Source organism: Equus asinus, chromosome 9 (genome assembly GCF_041296235.1).
Source record: "Equus asinus isolate D_3611 breed Donkey chromosome 9, EquAss-T2T_v2, whole genome shotgun sequence".
NCBI classification, from domain to species: domain Eukaryota; kingdom Metazoa; phylum Chordata; class Mammalia; order Perissodactyla; family Equidae; genus Equus; species Equus asinus.
In genome coordinates, this window is record NC_091798.1 from 95712542 (window position 1) to 95734920 (window position 22379).

Sequence of the window (22379 nt, forward strand, 5' to 3'; positions counted from 1 at the left end):
CAGGCATATTCTCACATTAACGTCCAACTAGCACACGGGTTAAAGTCAGGTGGAAGAAAGAGAATGCACAGGAACTATCTTTGCTTCTGAATCTTACAACTTGCCAAAGGGGCCCTGTTATGGGTTGAACTGTGTCCCCCTAAAAAAGATATGTTGAAGTCCCCACCTCTGGTCCCTCAGAACGTGATGTTATTCGGAAACAAGGTCTCTGCAGGAGTAATTAGTTAGGATGAGGTCACACTGGAGTAGGGTGGGTCCCTAACCCAATGACTCTGTCCTTATAAGAAGATGGCCACGCGAAGACGGAGACACGGCGAGAAGGCCATGTGGAGACGGAGCACTGGGGTGACACATAAGCCAGACATTGCCAGCAAACCCCCAGCGCCAGGAGGGGCTCCCCGACAGGTCTCGGAAGCGCAGGGCCTGCCGACGCCCTGGCTGCAGCCTCCAGTCTGCAGAAGGGAGAGACAGGAAACGTCTCCTGTTGTGAGCCACTCAGCTTGTGGCACTTTGTACCAACACAGTGGCCTTGACTTTGAATTCTGGCAAATAATGGGGAGGAGACAGGCACCTGGACAGCACAGCCTACAGGTTTTCAATGACTTCCAGTTTATTTTCTGATAAATGGAAACTATTTCAAGAACACGCCCATTCTAGGGAATGCTAGAAATGCAGACAATAAACACACACACACAACTACAGTAACTGAAACGTCAACACTGAAATCAGCGTTACAACCTTGGTCTTCAAAGATCCACATTTATGACTGTAGTAAAATAAAGTTTCAAAAAGTCAAATTTCCTTAATACTTCATTTCAATATTAATCTAACTTTTTACAGTCTACCAAAATGGTATTATTTCATCTGTTTCTTTTAAGATTGGCGTTCTTCTTAAGTGAAATGTTCACGTGGGGACAGCAAGTGAAGCTGTTCCAGCTTCCAGAGGGGCCTCGCTTCCCTAGGTGTCGCCTCTTAAGACTCTTGGGCCCTACGCTCTGAACCAAGGAATTAAAATATTAACAATAAACACTAAACAAAATTTCATTGACAAAGAAAAACTAGGACATTCATTTGGTAACAACACTTTTTAAGCCTCTGCTTTTCCACATGCTTTTCTATGGTTTCATCACTCTAGAAAATTCTATGAACATTAATTGACTGAATGGCAGTTATATTAAGGAGAAACTGTATTTCTACACCTGAGACATTATCAACGAGATAAATGATGCTGAATAGGATCCTATAACAATGATTTTTTAAAAACAATTTTTTTAGGCAGTCTATTGTTCATACTAATAAAAATAAAACATTTCTCACGAATATAGCCCCAAAGCCAAGATAATTCTTGGGGGGATGAAGCATCCCAATAAATCGAAGGCAGATTCTAAGTAACTGTGACATCACAGGGCCTAGGATGGACCGAAAAGGCCGCAAACTCACACCACCCTCCCGCTGGGTGTGTGCAGGACCGGCTGGCCGGGGGACTTGGAGGCAGGCGCACAGCGACACTGACTGAAGGAAGCAGGGCTGCCTTGGACCCCCGTGGGCACAGAACCATGGGGAAGCATCAGCCTATGGCTCCGTGTGGCAGGAGTCATGAACAGCACAAAGAAGAAGTCCGAGACACCTGGCTCGTCGGTTCGCTGGGTGGGCTTGCTCGGGAAGGGCTGGCCTTTCCTCGAGCTCTCTCTGGTGGTGTTCATCTCACAAACACTTCTGTACGTCTCACAGACACTCATGCAGTGCTCGTAACGAGCCAGGCTCTGTTCAAGTGCTTTACGAGTCTTACCTCACGTCATCCTCCTCACAACCCCACGAGGTAGCTACGATCAGCCGGTTTCACGGAGGAGAGAGGCACAGGGAGACGAGGCAGCTGCCCAAGGTCACGAGGCTGGAAAGTGCTGATCTCGGATTCAAACCCCTTTCAAGGGAAGAAATGACGCCTTTGGCTAGGGAGAGAAATTCGGCCTAGAAAAATCCTAGGAACCGCCTGAGTGAAAAAGGAGAAAGCAGCACCAGAAGCGACAGTCCACTTGCTCGTCACGCCTCGAGGATGTGGCCTCTCAATCACGTTCATCTTTAACGAGACAGATGAAACTGTGCAGAGCTGAGTGCGGGATTCCTCCCATTCTTAGGACGTCGGAATGTGTTCTGAAACGTCTGAACACAGCACACCAGCTACCCCATCAGAGCGGATTCCAGAAGCACTAGCTCCTCCATCCCAGGGCCTAGCACGGAGAAGACGGGACATAAATATGGAGTCTTGTATAAAAAAGTGGTTTCAAACAAGGTTTAAGAATAAGCTTGGACATCCCAATTCATTATCTTATCGTATTCTTGAATTCTTTGCTTTATGTGAGAAAGTTTGTTCTTCAGATAATCACAGCGTTCCTTTTTCTCCAGAAATGTAGGGTCCTGGAAAAGAAACACAGCCATCACTTCAGCCTCCGGCTTCATCGTCAAAGAACACAGAAACATACATTATCACCCAGAAAATGACCCTTCTCAAGGCCCACTTTCCTGCAGATTTCAAAATCTGCCAAATAAGAATAACACGGGAGCTCCCTACGTTTATAGTCGACTTTATTTTTTAGAACAGTTTTAGGTTCATAGCAAACTCGAGTGGGCAGTACAGACAGCCGAGGCACCTTTAACTTTAGTAAAAGACATAAAAACATAACTAATACGCATAGAAAAGCTGCAGGAAAGCTCTCTCCAGCTCTGCGGATGTGAGCAGTCAAGGATGGAGCTGGAGGCGTGTGAGCTGACACTCTTCCCGAAGGAACTGTGGGGGCGGAGGTCTGTGGGCGCCGAGTCAGGAGGCAGCACGAACTCAGGACAGAGACGAGCGGAACGGCCACCCGTGCTCCCTCCCTGACAAGCAGCATCTTAAGAAATACAAACTAAGTACCTCTTCAGCTAAAAGAATCTAGAGTCTGTCAGTCGTCACCACTGTACCTGGATGGGAACGTACTTGGAAGAAGAAAACGGTTTTACTCACATTCTTTTTTTTCTTAAACTCTTCGTGGATTCTCGAAATTCTCTCATGTTCCTAGAAGTGACATATCGTATACTTGAATTAAAACACTTGCATTTACTCAAATTGTATCTCAAGGTGGTCTCAGAGGACAAGGGGAATTGGAACAGGAAGCAGTTTCTGCTGAAGACTATATAATGAGCATGTTCACACGCACAGATTCAACTCGCTGGACGAACGTCTGGGGGCTTGTCTGCCAGCCACTGGGGGCCTGCGGGGGCGAGAGAAAGGGCTGCGGGAACCCAGAACCGAGGCCGGGCTGCTGCCTGCCAGCGCGTGACCGTGGGCAGCTCCTTACCCCGAGACTCGGCTCCCTTGAGGGTAAAACGGAAACAATAACCATGGTACCTCAGAGGGCCGAGACGCTCGGGCATCTGAAACCACCCTCATCAAGCGCGGGCACAGGATAAGCACACGAGCTGTAATTACCACCTTCGCCCCTTTGGAAAGTTCTTTTTCAAGTTACTAGGTATTGGGATTAAGAGGTTGAGAGTATTCGACTTTTGAAAATAGGTACTTTAAGGTTCCCTCTAACTTTATTCTAGATTTTATAATAAATGTGAAATTTGTTAAGATGTCGAACAGTCCATACAAAGGGAACAGCTTACTAGAGCAAGGCCCTCATGTATCCATGAAAACCTACGCTAAATAAAACATCAAGTGTAATAACATGTTGTTCTAAAGGCTTCCCCCCAGGACCTTTTCCATCACTGACCCACATCCTCCTCCCAGTATCTTTCAACTCTTCGATGTCTGTTACGCGCTCAGATCCTGAGCACCGCCGTGTGTTGGGTGCTCGCCAGCAGCGAGAGCCCCCTGGTAACTCAGCCGACGTCTCTATGAAAGGTCCTGGGCTGGGGGTTAACCAGCTGCCCGGGGGTGGGGGGTTGTGCTGGGGACAGAGGAAGAGGGGCAGAGGAGAGAAACTGAGTTGGAGAGGGTGAGGACCAGAGGGGTTATTTTGAGCAATATTCCTGTTTTATAGGGTTAGAAAAGTCATGTGCTTGTTTCATTTTCCAAGGGCACACAGTCAGGCTGGACAGAGGACCCGTGCCTCCCGCAGGCCCACTGGGCTTCACACATGCCCTGGGGCCGTGCTGGGAACCCAGCCAACCTTTGGGGACTCCTGCCCAAGGCACAGCTCAGCCTGCGAGAGGGTGAGTGTTTCCACTTTAGGGGAGGACTGGGCAGCCACAGAACCCCCGCGGCTCTGTCTGGCCACCTACTCGCCACGCCAGGGCAGAGGAAACGCTGCTGTGGACAGCGTGTGGGAGCACCATGGCACTCAGTCTCTCAGCCCCACTGTAATCGGGATGCTCCCAAGCCTGAGCCCTTGGCCCCTCCTGCAAAGCCTCAAACCAGAGACCACCGGGCTGGGCTCAGGCTGCCCGTCACGGCCGGGCTTCTCAGCCTCCGTCTGCCAGCCAGCTCGCTGCTCCGCCCTGTGCCCATCCTCACTCCTTCCTCACTGCCCTGAGGGCCTCTGGACCCGGTGGCCCTTCTTGGACCCCTGCACCTTGCTTGCTGTCCAGATGGTACCCCCTGACCCTTGACCTGCAGTATCCCCCGGTATCGGGTCTCCTAGGCAACACCATCCCCTCACCCCTGGACCAGGAGAATGTCACTGTTCCACAATAACTATAACTGACGTAAATGTGTGCTTAAAAGTCTGCAGTCGAAACAAAGATGGTCAACGAATACGGGTCTCAGGAGAAGAATAGATACATAACATGTCTACATATTACACACACATACATTAACCTGCTTCACATTTATTAGAAAATGCTGTATGAGCTTTTAAAATTCTAATTACACAAGCACAGTCATGCGTCATGTTCTGAGAAATGCGATTTCGTCATGTGCAAACATCACAGAGTGACACACACACACCTAGACGGTAGAGCCCCCTACACACCTGGGCCACAGGGTACTAACCCTAGGGGACCACCGCTGTGTCTGTGGTCCATCGACCAAAATGTCGTGATGCGGTGCACGACTGTAATAGATTAGGTTAACACATCCCTTTAAAAACGACAGGGCATTATGCAGAAGTGCTCACGGCAGCATTATTCATAATGGCCAAAAGTGGACACAACCCAAATGCCCGTCAACTGATAAATGGATAAACACAATGTGGTCTATCCACACAATGGAATATTATTATTCCACCACAAAAAAGAATGAGGCACTGACTCCCACTACAGTATCAATGGACCCTGAAAACATTATGCTAAATGAAAGAAGCCAGACACAAAAGGCGACATATTCCATCACTGCATTTATATGAACTGTCCAAAATAAGCAAATCCATCCCACAGAAAGGATGTCGGCAGCTGTCAGCTGTTGGTGAGCTGGGAACGCAGAGTGAGCACTAATGGGTATGAGGTTCTTTTTGTGTGACAAAAACGTTCTGGCATTAGCGAGGGGTAATGGTTGTATGACTCTGTGAATATACTAAAACCCACTGAACAGTACCCTTAACAGGGTGGGTTTTGTGGCACGTGAATTATATCTCGATAACAAACATGTGTCTGAGCCAGCCCCATGGCCTAAGTTAAGTTTGGCGCGCTCCATTTCGGGGGCCTGGGGTTGGTTCCGGGCCACAGACCTACACCACTCGTCTGTCAGTGGCCAGGCTGTGGCAGCATCCCACGGAGAAGAACTCGAAGGACTTACAGCTAGGATATACAACCATGCACTGGGGCTTTGGGGAGGAAAAAAGAGGAAGATTGGCAACAGATGTTAGCTTGGGGAGAATCTTTCCCGGGGGGAAAAAAGTATGTCTGATAAAAAGTGCCCCCGATTATGAGGGCACTCCAATTTTAGAGATATTAAAATGTGAAAAAAAAGACGATTACAGAAAAGGCTTAAGTCCTCTGTGACCGCCACGCGCACCCCGGGGTCCTTGGTGTCATAAGCACGGTTGTCATCTGACGGAGGCGCCTGGCAGCTCGCGTGTGTGCAGCTCCAGATCCACCCTCCCGCCTTCCCCACTGTGCCTTTGGGCCTGGCTGGTGCCCGCTTGGCTGTTACCCACCCCTGGAGGATGCACAGCCCCCAGCGGCTGCCTACACCTGCCCACCCCTTTGTGAACGAAGCCCTCACGTGATCTTAGTGTGAGGGCGCCACCCGTCTGCTCTGGACCCTGACTGACTCAGTGTGTATCTTGGGCAAATTCATATTTTACTTACACAAGAAAATAAAACACTGTTTAATAACTGAAGGCAAAAGACCTTCAGTCATATAGTTTGAGCTGGAATCCCGACTAGCGACCTTGGAGACCTCAAATGGCCTTCCTAGACACAGACAGCAGACATGGACGGTTATGGCCTCTCTGCACTTCAAAAGGGTCTATCCTTCCTCCAACTGCGGGAGCTCCTCCCAGGCGGCTGCGGGCACTGACCTGCTGGTTCTCCGCACGACGGGGCAGCCTGCTCATGAGGGCGTCCAGCTCGTCGAGCTTCCTGAGCACGGCCTGGACTTCCGCAGAGAGCTCCTTGTACTCCGAGAACTGGTCCTGGAACACGGCTTTGTAGCATTCCCGTTCATCGTCCGTGTGAATCACGGGGTATTTTCTGAGGGCGAGATAAACCACAGTGATCACTTTGTCATGTCAACAAGCTGAACGGGAAGTCGGCTGGGCCTGGTCCTCACTGAGCGTGTCGCAGCTTCAGTTCAACACCCTGCCTCTCGGATCACAGACAACTGTTCACGTTCACAGGAATTTAAGTGCAGATTGCTAACTGGGAGACGATCAGGAAAACGACAGGCCCAGACGCCACCTCGCAACTTCCACCCTGGAAGAGCGGGAGAACTCACGCCACATAGTCGGGCATCATGATGGGCTTGGGGATGTGGCCCGGGGGGATGTGGCCGCTTAGCAGCTCAGGTTTCATTGTTGTTGCTCTCAAGTCTTTGAAATTAACTTCTTGGTCCCTCCGTCTATCATCACCGGTGGTCATTTCACACTATGGTTAGGGAGAAAAAGAGGATTTATTTATAAACAGCAGCAGAAGAAAACAACAACCACCCACAATTACTTTTAGAAGCAAATGGGGGGGGCAGGAGGAAGAAAAGCAGAAACAGCAACCAACACTTCACTCCGGCTGGTCACAAAGCCATCCGGACGTGCCTGTAGGAGCCGCCGGGAACCAGGGAGGACGAGACAGGGACCCACGCGTGCAGCTGTCACAGATGGATGGCGGAAGGGGAACATGGCGTCTAAAGGACTCTGTTTACTTAGGATTTATACCCAAACTAGCTGTAAGAGAATAGAAAGTGTAGTTCAAAATAAGAAATTCAGGGAAGAAAATGGGACAAGTCTACTTAAACAGAAAGAGGAAAACGACAGGGGACTCGACATGAATCAATTACGAGGAGGCATGAGCAGCCAGAAAGGGGACGCGTCACAGGTGCGCACGCCCGAAGGGGGAGCAGCAGACCCAGGGCGCTGGCGGCTGTGTGTAGCCCCGGGGCTCCTAACCTGCGGCTCCCGGGTGGCTGCCGAATCCAGGATGCGTGGGGAGGTCTAGGTCAGCCGAGAGAGCTCCAGGGGCCTTTTCAGTGAAAAGTGGTGCATTCGGAAGAAGGGGAGGAAGAGGAGACGAAATGGCCCACAGAGGAAGCAGGGGACAGGCCTCAAGAGCTAAAAGAGCCGAGCCTCGGGGAGCAGGAGCGGCCCAGGGGGAAGCCCCTAGAACGGGCAGGCTCAGGTGGATGCCGGGCTGTAGGGTTGGGGAGTGACTGCTGGGGAGCCCCGTGGGCAGTGCCCAGAACCCCGGCCCAGCTGGTGAGGCTGGTGGATGCCAGGAGAGGGGTTTCCATTCTCTACATAACGGAGTAAGGTTCAGAGAGGTTAAGTACATTCTCCAAGGTCTCACAGCCATGAAGTGCAAAAACCACGACGCAAACCCAGAACTTCCTGCCTCATTGATGCTTTATGAGAGTCACATGAGGAAACCACTCTACTTCAGCGTGTATCGGTCAATCCTCAAGTTCCCTCTAGTTCCCGCAGCAGCCGAATCTGTGCCACTGGCCCCTGCCTTCGGCACACACTGGCTGAATTCATTAACCTCCGAGCTAAGCTCAGGGTGCTGGGGAGGGGCCTCCTCCCTGAAGCAAAATCTCAAACAGGGCTCTGAAACCTTGCCCTCCACCTTGCCAGGCGGCTTCTGCCATCCCTGCTCCCTGGTTTCCCTGCCGGAGGCTGCCTTTGAGGTCTGGTCCAACACCAGCTCGTTCTCAAAACCACCAGCTCTGAGCTCACAAACGGCGCAGCCCACGGATCAGCCCCAGGGAAGGTCACGAAGAGGAGAGGCTGCAGCCCGGATGGGGTGGGAGGGGACCAGGTGGCCTGGCTGCAGACAGCACGCCTCCCAGGCCAGCAGCAGAATGCTGTGTGTGGAGTTGAACACCCCGAGGCAACGAGGCCTCCCAGGAGTCGGGGAACCATCCCGAGTTCGTGTCTATTCTGCCTTGTTCTCCGCCCAGACTGACAAGAGTTTCACACATCGAGGTGTATGGGGTAACCATTCGGGTTCAAAACTGATTCAGCTTGAACTAACAAGCCTGACTTGTGGCCTATCGAACACACACTGCACACCTGCTTAACCATGAAAGTGAAGAACAGTGTCGCTCTAGATAACAACGCAGACTTCCCCTCCTGCTCCCTATTGCTAACGCCCTATTGGGGACGCCCAGATTAGTCCCTCTCCGGCATCAGGGTCACGTTGACCTGCGAATTTGCAACTGAACACCTCTTTGAAACTTTGATGAAAACGTATCCTGGGTGTGTTAATGTATGTTCTTTGTTCTAAAAAGATATGGTTGTACTGAAACCCATGCTTCTCCGGAACGCCTACTAGGGCCTGCCCGGGTTATAATCCTCGCTCTGGCTCAAGTAAACTCACCTTATTTCTCCTATTTGTAGGATGGTTATTGGCTATTTTGTGCCGACAAGATGAATTCTTACATGTTCAATCTTGGAAAGAATCCCGGTATTCAACATTAGGGGAAACTCCTTTGTCTTAAATAAATGCGCTTCTACTTCACAGCGTCCGTCTTCAGCTTCTAAACAGCTAACGACGGCTGCTGAAGAAGCAGCGGGAACAGGCTCCCCTCGGATCTTTTCGGCAGAGCCCAGGTCAGGCTCAGATTTCCTGGTTCCCAACAGGAACTCTGCCCAGGGCGTGCCATCTGAGGCTTCGCCCAGGAAAGGTTTTCCCCAGAGGAGCTATTCACTCTCCTTACCTGCCCAGCCAGAATGCCATAGAAACAGGGTGTTTTAAGAAGTCAGGATATTTCCACACAGACTGTCTCATCTGCTTTACATTTTTTTGGTTTTATGCTCTTAATATTTTCCCCCACTTTTTTGGGGTAAACCTCACTGCTCATCAGTTCAGAAAACCCTATTGCGAAAAAAAAAAAAATCTGAAACTAGACATGAGACAATGAACCAGCCCTGCTGAGGGATTCGTGCACGGGTGTGGTGGGCCAGCGGGGACAGACCACGCCCAGCGCCGCCTGGTCACAAACCCGCGGCCCAGACCCCAGGTGACCTTTCTCTGCTTCGGGCAAAAACCAGTCTTGTCAGCAAATACCAGAAAAGCTCCATTGTGCGGCAAGAGAAAGTAATTAAGCAACGGGATAAGTAATGCTATGGATATAATTACTAAGCTTTCCAAACTGAAAACGGGCTGAATGAATACGATGTCCAGTTAGAAATGGAGCCGGAGACAGGCGTTTTGGTGACCACATGCCCCATTTCTGACCTCTCCTCGCCCCCCACACTGAGTGTGCAAGGTGGGACACACAGGCCCTCATCCCAACACATACCATCACTTTTGATGCCCGATTTGATTCTAGTTTTTCTAGCTTGGAAAAAAGTCTGCTCAGCACTTGGGGATTCATTAGAATTTGTTTCTGTCTCTATTTGATCTTAGTTTACGTCTGTGTATTATTTCTTTATAAAATCATCTTATTTGCTTTTTAAAAATTGTGTTTGTTAAAATACCAAATAAGAAGGGACAGCCTTGTAGATGGTTCCAAACAAGGGACAGGAAACAAGTTCAGAGATGGTGAGTGATCTCCCTAAGGTCACAGAGCTACTGAGCAGCTGATCCAGTACTCAGACTCAGATTTGCCTGATTTTGAGGTTTATTTTTTCTTCATTACACTGCACAGCCTCTCCTGTGACAGTCCGCCAATTCTTCCCTACTAAGCACCAGGAAGGTAGCAGGTGAAAACTATACCCAACGAGCAGCTGGAGGTCCAACATTTTCTTTTCTTTCTTTCTTTTTGCTATGGAAGATCGGCCCTGAGTTAACATCCGTGCCCATTTTCCTCTATTTTGTTTGTGGGATGCCTGCCACAGCATGGCTTGATGAGCGCTGTGTAAGTCTGTGCCCGGGATCCAAACTGATGAACCCTAGGCCACCAAAGTGGAGCGCATGAACTTAACCACTGCACCACCAGGCTGGCCCCTCCAGCATTTTCTATAAGGTTTCTTGTTGAGAGGTCCAGTAGAGATTCCTCAGTTAAGTCATGAGAGCCCCTCTCGTGGAGGTCTGCCTCTAGAATATTCCTAAACATGCTGATCCACAGGAAAAGAGGCCTTTGAAAGGGTGCACTTTGCATTCAGCTCCCATATCTTGAAAGTGGAGGTTCACTGGATTCATGGGGTTCCAAATCCGCTAAGGTTATTCCTGGGGACTATTCCAGGACCTCTCAGGATCTGGGACCGGCAATGCACCCTGGACGTGCTGGGTACCACCCTCTAGGGCGGCCTGAAAGAAGGACCCTAGAGCTCTCTGGCAGCGCTTCCTAGCCCTGTCCCACCGGGGGAAGCTGTGTCAGCCGCATTCTCACCGATGACACTGCCCACCCCATCATCGGGGGCAACTTCCTCCAACTGGGCCAAGCCTTTCAGGTTGACGCTACTCTGCCCCTAATCCCAGCGGGAAATCCCACCACCTCAAAGGGACTGACCCGGAAGCCCATAAATCCCACCCTGGCCAAAAATGACCACCACTGCCACGCCACGGCCCACCGCAGCTCAGCGAGCTGCCCCGTCCAGCCTGGCGCTGGGCCATCGGCATCTACCAAGGGCGCCGCCTTGAAGCCACCAAGGCAAACGGAGTCTTCCGCCCCCGAGGATGTCCTGAAACACACCTCCTGACATGAGCACTGACTCACTAACCCTTACATCATATTTCGAGATCACCCGTTAACAAGAGCATCAGCTCTCAGAAAGTGAATTTCCTCATCTCTAAGTTTTGGGGCCCCTTTCCGTTTTAAACAGTCTTTCTAATCCTGATCCAACTTCTAAAGCAAAGTCCTTTAAATTTGATATTTTCCACGCAGCGAGCACATCTTAGGACTCTCACTGGGATGAGAGGTAGCAAGGGCAGCGCTTCCCGGCCAGGGCGGCATTTGTGTCTCCTGGTCAGTCCCTCGGAGGAGCAGGATTTACCAGTGTCTTCAGGCAACACTGGCAATCCTGAACGAGAGTTGGCAGCAAGCTGCCTGAGCCACCCTCTGATGACGCCCAATTGGGAAGACCGCCCCCTCCACGTGGTCAAACTCATTCTCGCCTTTGCACTAACGCCCGGACGGACGTCAGCCCACAGGGCAGGCCGGAAGGTGCACTCAAGTCTCAAACAAAAGGCCAGAGCTCTTACTGATTTAAACATCAGCCTTCTATTGCTTATCTCAGTACTTGAAAGGAGGACTAAGTTCATTTTTTAAAAACTTAAAAATTTTTGATTAGGTAACATATACCCACGCTATAGAATTGAAAAGGTGAAGAAGGGAACACAAGGAAAAGTCAGTCTCCCTCCAGGGAGCCAGCTGCCTCCTAAAGGCAACGGCTGCCATCCGTCCCAGGTCAGCTGGAGAGCGGGCGGCCATGCAGCTTACTCTGATTGTCAGAAAATTCTAACCGAAGCAATGAATGCCGAATAGTGAACAAAAACCTCACTAGACACAAGGGAATCAGGAAGTGGAAACAAAGCCCAATAAAAGCAAACAAAAAGCACCCCCCTCCCCAAAGCAGGGTCTCTCCAGTCCTGTGAACGATGTTTAAAGTGCACAGATGGTAGCACTAGGTCCACACCGCCCGGTGAGAGACTCGCCCACCCACTGTGGACCAGTTGACCCAGCCTCGCTCGTCCACGCCTGCTCAGTCTGGACTGGTCACACGTCTCTCGGTTTCTAAAGACTTACGGACATCAAAGTAACCTTGGCAAAGCTGCTGAGCCATCTCACCTGCAATTCAGACACCTCCACATATATGTCAGAAATAATTCAATGCAACTGACGCTTTCAAAAAACATGTCTAATTACAGATCCCAAAGGACAGTGTGACCAATTAAAGCTGAACTTGAGACATTATCATCCATAAGTTGATTTCCCCAGGAAATGTCAGAGAAAGACACATCTCTCAGGAAATTATTTAATTTTATAGTTCTCGATACTGGAGCTCCCTCCCTACAATATCACACCCTACCAATCTCATCTGTGCTTTTTTTTTTTTTTTTGAGGAAGATCAGCCCTGAGCTAACATCTGCTGCCAATCCTCCTCTTTTTTTTTGCTGAGGCAGACTGGCCCTGAGCTAACAGCCGTGCCCACCTTCCTCTACTTTATATGTGGGACGCCTGCCACAGCATGGCTTGACAAGCGGTGCGTAACTCCGCACCCGGGATCTGAACTGGTGAACCCTGGGTTGCCCAAGCAGAGCGTGTGAACTTAACCACTACGCCGGCCCCTGTGCTCTCCTTTTTCACCAGGTTTGCAAGCCCCTGTAAGATGGAGACGATACTCCTTGCAGTATTCATATCACAGGCCCACAGCCTCACTGGTACATGTTTGTTCAACAACTGAATTAATGATGACACTGATGCAGTAATCACGATCCCGTGGACAGACAGTTCATCCACTTCATAAACCCCTATCTCACCATGACAAAACATTTTCAAATAGCATTCATGTTTTATAACATAGAGAATGAAGTTAAAAAGAACCTCATAAAAGGTATTTTCAGCACATATGCACTTGACGAAGGACACGTAAGAATGAGGAATCCAACACAAGAACTGGACAGGAAGCGATCAGTTAAAGAGAAGGAAGTGCAAACACAACATACGAAAAATGCTCAGCCTCACACCTGATAAATGCAAATTACAACTACCTGAGATGCTGCTTTCATCCATCAGACTGACAGAGGTTAGCAAACGTCTCACACATGCCGTTGGTCAGGGTGGGAGGCTGGCTGTGTGCAGGGCTGTGTGTGGAAACTGCTAACACTTGTCGTGGGCAATGGCAGTCATGCCCCTCGGAAGGCAGTGTGGACACGTACCCACAGGTACATACCACGTTATTCGCCGTAATCCTGTGTTTAATAGTGAAAGACTGGAAACGGCCCACGTGCCCATCTACAGTCAAACAGATGATGGTGCATCGACACAGGGGCAACACCACACAGCTACAGAAGAACACAGGAGTCCTGCATGTCCTAAAGAGGAAACTTCTCAGACATGTGCTGTTGAGTGAAAAGATACAGGCTCCACCAGTGCGGATGTTGTGCTCCCACCTGAGCCAAAGTGGGGAGCGCGACTCTGCACACAGCACTCTCTGAAGTGACTCTGCACACAACACTCTCTGATGGAAACAGACGTAACAACGCTGGTCCCCATGGGAGGGCTGGGGGTGAGGGAAGACTGGACCAGACCTCATGAACTCTGAACCAAAAGAATGTACTTCCTTCTCAAAGAAACCAACCCGAAGGCTAGATTCTCAACTTCTTGATCAGAAATAATGTCCAATTCCTTAAAAAAGAACTTTCCAAGGAGGTAAAATTATGATTATTAAAATGTATTATTACACATATGTAAACACTGACAGTAACAGCATCTCATTTAATACTCTCAGCAAACCTCTGAGGCAGAAATTACTATTATTCCAATTGTACTGATGAAGAATTAAGGCATTGGAAGGTTAAATGCTGTGAAATTAATAAGGAGACCTTAACGAAACTGGATGGGGAAGGTCTGCAGGGGGAGCGCTCAGCCCATCACATGCTGTCGATCACACCAAAGAGGCAACGAGACCAAGGAAGAGACAGAGCACTTTCCACAGCAAGTGCAGCTACTTTACTAGGAGGGAAGATTTCTCTCCCCAAGGGCAACAGCCCAGCCAATGAGAAATGCTGCAGCCCAGCCAGTGGGAAACGTCGCAGCCCAGCCAATGAGAAGAGCTGCAGCCCAGCCAATGAGACATGCTGCAGCCCAGCCAATGAGAAATGCCGCAGCCCAGCCAATGAGAAACATCACAGCCCAGCCAATGGGAAACGTCGCAGTCCAGCCAATGAGAAACGCCACAGGTCAGCCAATGAGAAACGCTGCAGCCCAGCCAATGAGAAACATCACAGCCCAGTCAATGAGAAACATCGCAGTCCAGCCAATGAGAAACGCCACAGGTCAGCCAATGAGAAATGCTGCAGTGCAGCCAATGAGAAGCGCCGCAGCTCAGCCAATGAGAAATGCCGCAGTCCAGCCAATGAGAAGGTTGACGCCCTGATCTGTTCCTCTCCCCCAGTGGACTCCCCTTTAGGACAGCCCCCCCTTCTCTAAAAGCAGCTCCCTCTTGCTCTCTGCATTTGCCCATGGTTCTCCATTGCCTGCACGGCCTGAATTGCAGTTCTTTCGGTTATTCCTGAATGAACTCATTTTGAGGGTAAAATAACAGGCAAATTTGCTTTTTAAAAGTTGACAATACTGTGCCTACTATCTCATAATTACTAAATTGTGGAATATGAATTTCTTTCCTGACAACATTTGGCATCTGAAAGCAAGGTGAGAGGGACAGAAAAAAGTGGCAAAGATAAAGAGACTGAAGAAAGTCTGGAAGGATCATCTTCACGAAAAAAAATTAAACTTTAACCATGTAAGGAGAACCTGTTGACTGGCATAAGCTTTCGTCTAACAAGACTAGAAAGTTATAAACAGCCTCATCTAATTTCGTCCTTTTAGTATTAGGAAAAAGCTGAAAGTCCTACAGATACACTTTCACAGACAGACGATCTACTCTGTAGATAAACAGACAAGGGAGAAAAGTATTTAACAAATCTAGACATAAAATATAATGTGAATTTGATTCTTACCATTTTCCTTTTCGATGGCAATGATGGCTCACTTATCTGGAACAAAAAGAGTTAAAATGATTTTTCAAAGGCATGTCAAAGAAGCTACTTTGCAAATATTTTCATCCATTTGCATTTGTAGCCCAATCTCAATTTTACAGAGGTAGACTTTTTTTTTTTTTTGCTGAGGAAGATTTGCTGGAGCTAACATCAGCAGCCAATCTTCCTCTTTTTCTATGTGAGCCACCTCCACAGCATGGCCACTAACAGACGAGTGGTGCAGGTCTGCAGCCGGGAACTGAACCCGGCCTGCAGAAGCCGAGCTGCTGAACTTAACCACTAGGCCACTGGGGCTGGCCCTAGACTCTACCTGACGGCTGTTCCTCCTGAACACATTTAGGTGGACCAGTGGAGAACGAGAGGAGAAGGGATAACTTAATTCCCTGTCAATCAGGAGCACAGAACAGAGCTGGAAACAGGGAGAAGGGGAAGACTATCAGGTAAGCTGGTCTGAACTACCTAGATACGTTTTATTTAAATAAATAAATTTTATTTATTCTTGGCTCCCATTACCTTGCACAATTAAAGGGTTTGGGATAGTTATACTACAAAATTAACAGAAAAAAGCCATGGGCCATCACATCTTCTAAATTGTAGGAAGTTACAGCAACACACAAACAGGCCCAACCCCCAACATCAGAGGTGATTCAAGTCTAATCGACCGATATGAAAATCCTATAGAAACAGGTTTTTGCTGAGAAAGGGAAAAGAAATGAAAGTATTATATTGATAATTATAGTCATATTCATGTAGAATTCTGAAATGACATTAAGAACTCTATTAAATTTATATAAAATTATGAGGAACTGTGTATGTTTCACTATCTGGATTCACACTGAATAGAATTTACAGTTCTTTGTATACACAGATGTAAATTTAGGAAATATGCTTAATGTGCTGAGACAAACTTTTAGAAATAACTTAAATCTATGTTGAGTTCTAGTGCGATAAATCTACGTTGTGATAAGAGTACGGATCACAGTGAATCATGCTGAGGTTTCCCGTGTGACACGTAAGGGACTTGTTATAAAATTCATCAAACTTTTCGTTGTTGCATAGGATTCGTGTAAAAGATTCAAAACAAAACACACAGGTTGGTGAGTAAATAAATAGGTTATTGAGTAAATAAGCACAGGGCTTCATTTTTATCTACACTTTTGCCAAATACATACCATGTGCAATTAGATAGTATCTAGGAAGTCTTTGCAAAAGTGGGAAAGGAAAAATGAATGATAGTTGACTTAAAATTAAGAAAAAAATTAAGGTAATACTGATATTTTCAGTGGCATAGGAAATTCTCCTATATACTCCTCCTTAGAAGAAAGGAAAACATTATCGTCTTTCAGGGTGTAATGAAGCTGGTAGAACAGACTCTACCATTTTTGCTACCATTCAAATAAACTAATTTTAAATAGGGCTTTTACGAGATCTCCTTCAGATATTATTAATTCTCCTCCTTCCTTCTTCTTACACTTAATTAGTGAAATCCTGGTAATAAAAACAAGAGCAGGCCTCCCACTCTAACACTGGAACACTTGTCTCCACAAAGAAGGATGAAACATCAACATGCAGGTTTTCACAGAGTATGTTTGTTACAACTCACCCTCTCAATACTTACAAACATCAAATGTGGCTCACCATATTCTTGACTTTATTTAACTCCCTCAAAGAAAGTGAGACTCACATAACAGATTTAAATGGGCACTTTCCTCTTGTAACTGAAAAATTATGGATTTTTAAGTCTTACCATACTGAAGAATCAAGACTGTTCCCAAACTTACTTTAACGATGAGACATTTATTTTACTGAATATGTTATTGCTCATCTTTGCAGAAATTCAGTAGCTGTGTTTTCCCCTTAGGCATCAGACAACAAACCATATATTGCATTACACGTCTGGTGTCTACTTCCCATGTTATACAACGGTGACACACCAGTGAGTTATCCCCAAGTATGTCAGACACTGAGCTAGCGAGTACGTCAGACTTTTGAACTTGAGATTAAAAGAAAAAGGCGTCTATAAAATTGGTTTTGAGAAGTAAACATATTAACAAGGAAGTGAATAACAGAAAAGAACCAAAAGCAAACACAAGACTGAAATTCCTCACCTCCTGTTGTTCTGCGCATTCCCGATGCCTCCGAGCTGCCTCGTGCCTCCATAACTTGAGGCAAACTAGCGCACCGATGAGATAAACCATCATGGTGACAAACAGGAAGATCATTGCCGCGATCTGTCCTCCCTCGACCCGGCAGAACCCTGCGTTCACGGGCGTGTTAAAGAGCGGGTAGTAGCACAGGCCCCCTCGGTTGGTGTCGTTCACATAGACTATGGCCGCGGCCATATACAAAATAAACAAGGCCACGTTAATTCCAAATTCAGTTAGGGGCCACCAGTTGGAGTCCAAAAGAATGGTCCGATAATACATGGACATGCCCAGAACCAGAATGATGAGGGTGGTGACCCACGCTAATCCCGCAACCACAAGCACGAAAGGGGTTTTGGGGCCAGTGTAGTAAGAGCCTCCATACATGCTGCCCAGGCTGCCGACGCCCCCCACGCCATAGGGCTGCGAGTATCCGAACAGGTTGTACCACTCGCTGTCCTTGTGAATGTACGCGGTGACACAGGCGAAGACGCCGGCCCCCAGGAGCAGCTCCGCCACGCCCAGAATCCTCAGCAGGCCGGCCCAGGACTTCATGTACGAGTATCTCAGGTGGTACTCGGCCACCCGCTCACTGTAGGTCAGCGCCGACTGCGTGTGGCGGCCCAGAGACCCGCAGGCCTCCTGGGGGAACATCGCCTCGGCCTCTCTCAGGGGACCGGATGCTCCGTCCAACCCTGTGTAAGGACCTCTGCAGGAGCTGGGCGCTGAGTGGGGGTCCGGTCTCGCTGGAGAGGCCGGCGGGGAACACTCCACTCCATCGGAGATGTATCTGATGTCAGACACCGGCTTCTCCCATTCGGGGTCCTTTTTCTTCCCTCTGAAGAAGTTCTTCCAGGACTCGGGGACAAAGCGCCTCACGGGTTTGAGATCTGGCGCTATGGCCGGTTCCTCTGTGTCACTTGAACAGAAGGCTGGGCCGAACGGCGGCTGTAACGGGAGAGGCGGTGGTGGCAGGGGATCAGCGCTGTCGGCCAGCTCGCTATCATGAAGAGACTGGAGGGTTCTCACGGTGCCATCCTGATAGGGCAAGTCCCTCGGGACCTCATCGTACCGTCTGTCCCGATTCCTGGATCTCCCGTCATTTGACGACATTTGTGATCTTCACACCTATGGCCAAGATTGAAGTTATCACTTACGCTTAGTTACCTATCCTTTCAGTGATGCTGACTTTATTCACTTAGTAGCAAATGATGATATTTAGGAAGCCCACATAATCATGTCTAATTATTATGATACGTAAAAATGATAACATAAATATGTATGTTTTAAACATATGTTCAACAATTATGTTAGCCAGGGAGGCAGTCAACATTCTATGTGATTTTTTTTTTTTTTAAAGATTTTATTTTTTTCCTTTTTCTCCCCAAAGCCCCCCGGTACTTAGTTGTATATTCTTTGTTCTGGGTCCTTCTAGTTGTGGCATGTGGGATGCTGCCTCAGCGTGGTTTGATGAGCAGTGCCATGTCTGCACCCAGGATTCGAACCAACGAAACAATGGGCCGCCTGCAGCAGAGCGCGCGAACTTAACTGCTCGGCCACGGGGCCAGCCCCCTCTATGTGATTTTAAGGGCCATCAAAATTTAAATCCTGGCTCTGAATTAAAATATTAAAAGTCTAATTTATCTATGAGCCCTATAAACAACAAAATGTAAAAACCAAAAACAAGACTAAATGTTAACAATACAGGATGCTGACACATCCCAGGTATTTAAGAGTCTGAGCGTACCGAAGTCAGACAGGTCAGAGAATCCTCCTCTTCTCCTCACCTCCAATCTGCTCCGGCGGCCCAGGAGAGGCAGTCTGTTCATACACGGGTGAGGGCCCCTCCTGCCTAAACCAGGGAAGTCACTTCAATGGGGTGGCCTCTTCCACTCTGAATACCAACACTTGTACTAGATTTGAAAAAGTGAATTCTCAGAGAAAAAGATCACGGGAGGCGAAGCCCAGAGCAGCAGCAACGGCCGAGTGCCCACCTCTGTGCAGAGCTGTGATCTAGAGGGGCCTGCTGTCCCGATGGAGACACTCAGACAGTGTCCTAGAGGGGGTTCCATCCACCTAAAAACAAAGCACAGAGAAAGCACGCTTACTAGACCTGCTGATTCCCGTCATGACCTCGATGACCTGGGCAGCACCCAGAGGAGTGGGGAGTGCAGCCACCGGGTCTAGGGCACACTGAGGCTCCCCCACAAACTGCTCTCTGAAGACTTACCAGGCACCCCGCATTGCACACGGCAACGTGCGGGTCTCAAAATGTACACGGATAACCCTACCTCTATGGTGTGGAACAAGTCAGAAATTCCTAAGGTTTTGTTTTATTTTACTTTGTAAAATGGAGACCTATTCCTCCACGAATATTTACCCAGCACCTGCCTTGCACCAGACATGCTGAAGTGTATCCCGAGTCCCTGCCTCTGTGGAGCTTAAATCCCCGTGGGGTGACGTGACAGACCGGGGAGTGAAATGCACTGGACGATGTGGATCGCACTGCGGGCAGGGTGTTACAATTTTAAACAGAATGACCTGGGAAGTCTGCACAGAGAACATGACATCTGAATACAGAAACGAAGGTGGAGAAGGAGGAACTAGGCGGGTCCCAGGGGGAAGTGCTCCAGGCAGACAAATGGCGAGTGCAGAAGCCTTGAGGCAGGAGCGCCGGCACGGCACCGGCCAGGAGCAACTGAGGCACGGAGGCCAACGTGGCGGCACAGCACGCGGGCCGCGGCAGGAGATCTGAGGCCGTCTGCTTCATCAGCGCTTGAAAACCACTGGAGAGAACTTTGGCTCTTACTGGGGGAGGGGAGAAGCCTCTGGGGGATTCTGAGGAGTGACTCGTTCTGGATGCAGAATTGAGAGGACCCTGCAGGAGACCAGGGCGGACGCAGGGGGGATGGGCTAGGACCCCACCGAGAGAACCCAGTGGACCACGCTGGTGGCAATGCAGACAGCAAGAAGAGGTCCAATTCTAGATGGAGGGAATTAAAGTTTTCTATTATAGAAATTTTCAAACAATAAAAAGTGGAAAGAACAGAATTATGAACCCTTATGTACCCACCAAACAGCTTCAACAAGGATCGACTTACGACGGGTCTCGGTTCCTCTACTCCTACCTTACTCTCTCTGCCAATAGATTACTCTGAAGCAAATCGCAGACACACCGCTTGTCTGCAGCCTTCTCCACCCCTCCCTCAGCCCTGGGGAGAGCAGCCTGCGAGGGTCCGAGAGACCGGTTAGGGACCCACGTGGAGAGGCCCGGTACCGCCAGAGACCAGACAGAGTCCCGGCGGTGAGTGGAGATGGCGGCCGGGTCCACGCTCCCGGGTCTTCTGACCGCGCCCTCCGATTTTAGAGAATTAACTGCGACAGTCCCAGCACGGTGCCCAGTGCAAAACAGGACCTTTAAAAATGATAGCAATTGGCAGTTATTTTTGTCTTTTATCTCTGTTGTCTAAAAGAGCTTAAATTCTAGAAATGCACAGAGCACTATGGTTTTGAAATGCATTTTCCTAAGAAAAGTGGCAGAGCACAGCGAACTTTGGCAAGCTTTACACAATCTCCACCAGCATCTGGGGTCCACACGCATCTGGAGGACACGGTGGCTTCACCTCTCTCACCGGCGCAAGGGATGGATTTAACTCACCTTCACCTGTGAAAAGCGGCTTATTCGAATGAGACGTTACTGACGCTCAAACAAACAGGAGAGGACGTGTCTGAGGACCTCGGGGCAGCACACGGCGCTTCGAGCAGGAACGCTGGGCCGCGCCGCCCCGTCTGGCACCCTGCGCCCCCTCCGCGGCCCGGACCCCGGGGCGCCCCGCGCCGTCGGCCTGCAGGGCTCCGCTCCCGCCCGCCCGGAGGGGGCGACGCGACGTTCCCGGGCCCACGGCCGGCCGGGCTGCGGCGGTGGCTGCGCGGGGCCACACGAGCTCCTCGCCGGGCCCCGGAGCCCCCGCCGCCCGCGTCGGCGGGAGAACCACTCGGCCCGTCCAGGCCCCGCCCAAACCGCCGGAACTGAGTCGGGCCGGACGTCCAGCTCCGCGTCCCGGGACCCGCCGGCCGCGGCGGCTTCGCGGCACCTGCGTCCCGGTGAAGCCAGGCGGGCGCCGCCTGCGCCCCAGGCCCGCGCCCGGACCCCCAGCTCCGCACCTGCCGGGGGGCCAGGCCCCACTTCGTCCCACCCTCGGCCCCTTCCCCGCCCCGCCCCGCCCCGCCCCGGGTCCGCCTCCCCGCGTGCCCCCGCCCCACACCTGCCGGGGGGCCAGGCCCCACTTCGTCCCACCCTCGGCCCCTTCCCCGCCCCGCCCCGGGCGCCGGGTCCTTCTCCCCGCGTGCCCCCGCCCCACACCTGCCCGGGCGCCGGGCCCCACTTCGTCCCAGCCTCGGCCCCTTCCCCGCCCGCCCCTGCCCGGGCCCCGAGCACTCCTCCGCGCGCCCCCGCCCCGGGCGCCGGATCCTCCACCCAGCGTGCCTCCGCCCCGCACCTGCCCGGGCGCCGGGCCCTCCTCCCAGCGCACCCCCGCCCCGCACCTGCCCGGGCGCCGGGCCCTCCTCCCAGCGCACCCCCGCCCCGCACCTGCCCGGGCGCCGGGCCCTCCTCCCAGCGCACCCCCGCCCCGCACCTACCCGGGCGCCGGGCCCTCCTCCCCGCACCTGCCTGGGGACTCTGAGGCGCGCCCCGCCGTCCAGCCCGCGGGCCCCTCACCTGCGCGGCGGCCGGGAGGAGCGCGCACGCCCGCGGCGCCGCCGGGCGGGGCTCGGGGCGGGTGGGTGAGCAGGGCCCGCCCCAGCCCCCGCCCCGCCCCGCGAGCCTTGGCAAAGAGCCCAGCGGGCGACTACCCTGACGCATCCCCCCTGCCCGCAGGGACCCCCGCAAGGCTGCCATCCGCTTCCTACTCTAGTGTTTGAAAAGTTGGACAGGGATGAAGGAGATTCGTGGACTATGCCCAATGACACACGGCAGACAGCACGTTAGGAAATGTTACA

At 50.6% G+C, this 22379-nt stretch overlaps 2 protein-coding genes across 13 annotated transcripts; one reads left to right on the forward strand and one right to left on the reverse strand.

Moving 5' to 3' along the window:
• Positions 1 to 592: 592 nt before the first annotated feature.
• Positions 593 to 22160, reverse strand: MARVELD2 (MARVEL domain containing 2). Of its 12 annotated transcripts, none has more exons than XM_044778073.2 (9): positions 22099 to 22157; positions 19373 to 19454; positions 19126 to 19230; positions 17343 to 18506; positions 15196 to 15231; positions 6857 to 7005; positions 6441 to 6612; positions 3002 to 3052; positions 593 to 2415 (listed from the first exon to the last, which is right to left on the reverse strand). In XM_044778073.2, the coding sequence occupies exons 4-9, from the start codon at positions 18489 to 18491 to the stop codon at positions 2293 to 2295; spliced, it is 1680 nt and encodes a 559-aa protein (XP_044634008.1). In that variant the 5' UTR covers positions 18492 to 18506; positions 19126 to 19230; positions 19373 to 19454; positions 22099 to 22157; the 3' UTR covers positions 593 to 2292. The 12 variants fall into 12 exon arrangements, with proteins under 12 accessions (XP_044634008.1, XP_070374092.1, XP_044634009.1 ...); XM_070517991.1 differs by lacking the exon at positions 22099 to 22157 and adding an exon at positions 22020 to 22068 and having other exon boundaries at positions 19126 to 19291; XM_044778074.2 differs by lacking the exon at positions 22099 to 22157 and adding an exon at positions 21037 to 21173 and having other exon boundaries at positions 19166 to 19230.
• On the forward strand, positions 20693 to 22301 carry LOC139046173 (basic proline-rich protein-like). Its single transcript, XM_070517345.1, has 2 exons — positions 20693 to 20772; positions 21125 to 22301. Exons 1-2 carry the CDS (start codon positions 20693 to 20695, stop codon positions 22299 to 22301), a joined length of 1257 nt encoding a protein of 418 aa, XP_070373446.1.
• Positions 22302 to 22379: the final 78 nt, after the last annotated feature.

Excerpts from the sequence above, each read along its gene's own strand:
- LOC139046173 (XM_070517345.1), top strand. The coding sequence starts at position 20,693 with ATGGCGGCCGGGTCCACGCTCCCGGGTCTTCTGACCGCGCCCTCCGAT. Across the intron at positions 20,773-21,124 it reads ACTGCGACAGTCCCAGCACG|CACACGGCGCTTCGAGCAGG; the intron begins GTGCCCAGTGCA and ends ACCTCGGGGCAG.
- MARVELD2 (XM_070517988.1), bottom strand. The coding sequence starts at position 18,491 with ATGTCGTCAAATGACGGGAGATCCAGGAATCGGGACAGACGGTACGAT. Across the intron at positions 7,006-15,195 it reads TGCCATCGAAAAGGAAAATG|TGTGAAATGACCACCGGTGA; the intron begins GTAAGAATCAAA and ends CCCTAACCATAG. Across the intron at positions 2,416-3,001 it reads AGTTTAAGAAAAAAAAGAAT|GACCCTACATTTCTGGAGAA; the intron begins GTGAGTAAAACC and ends TTTCTTTTCCAG.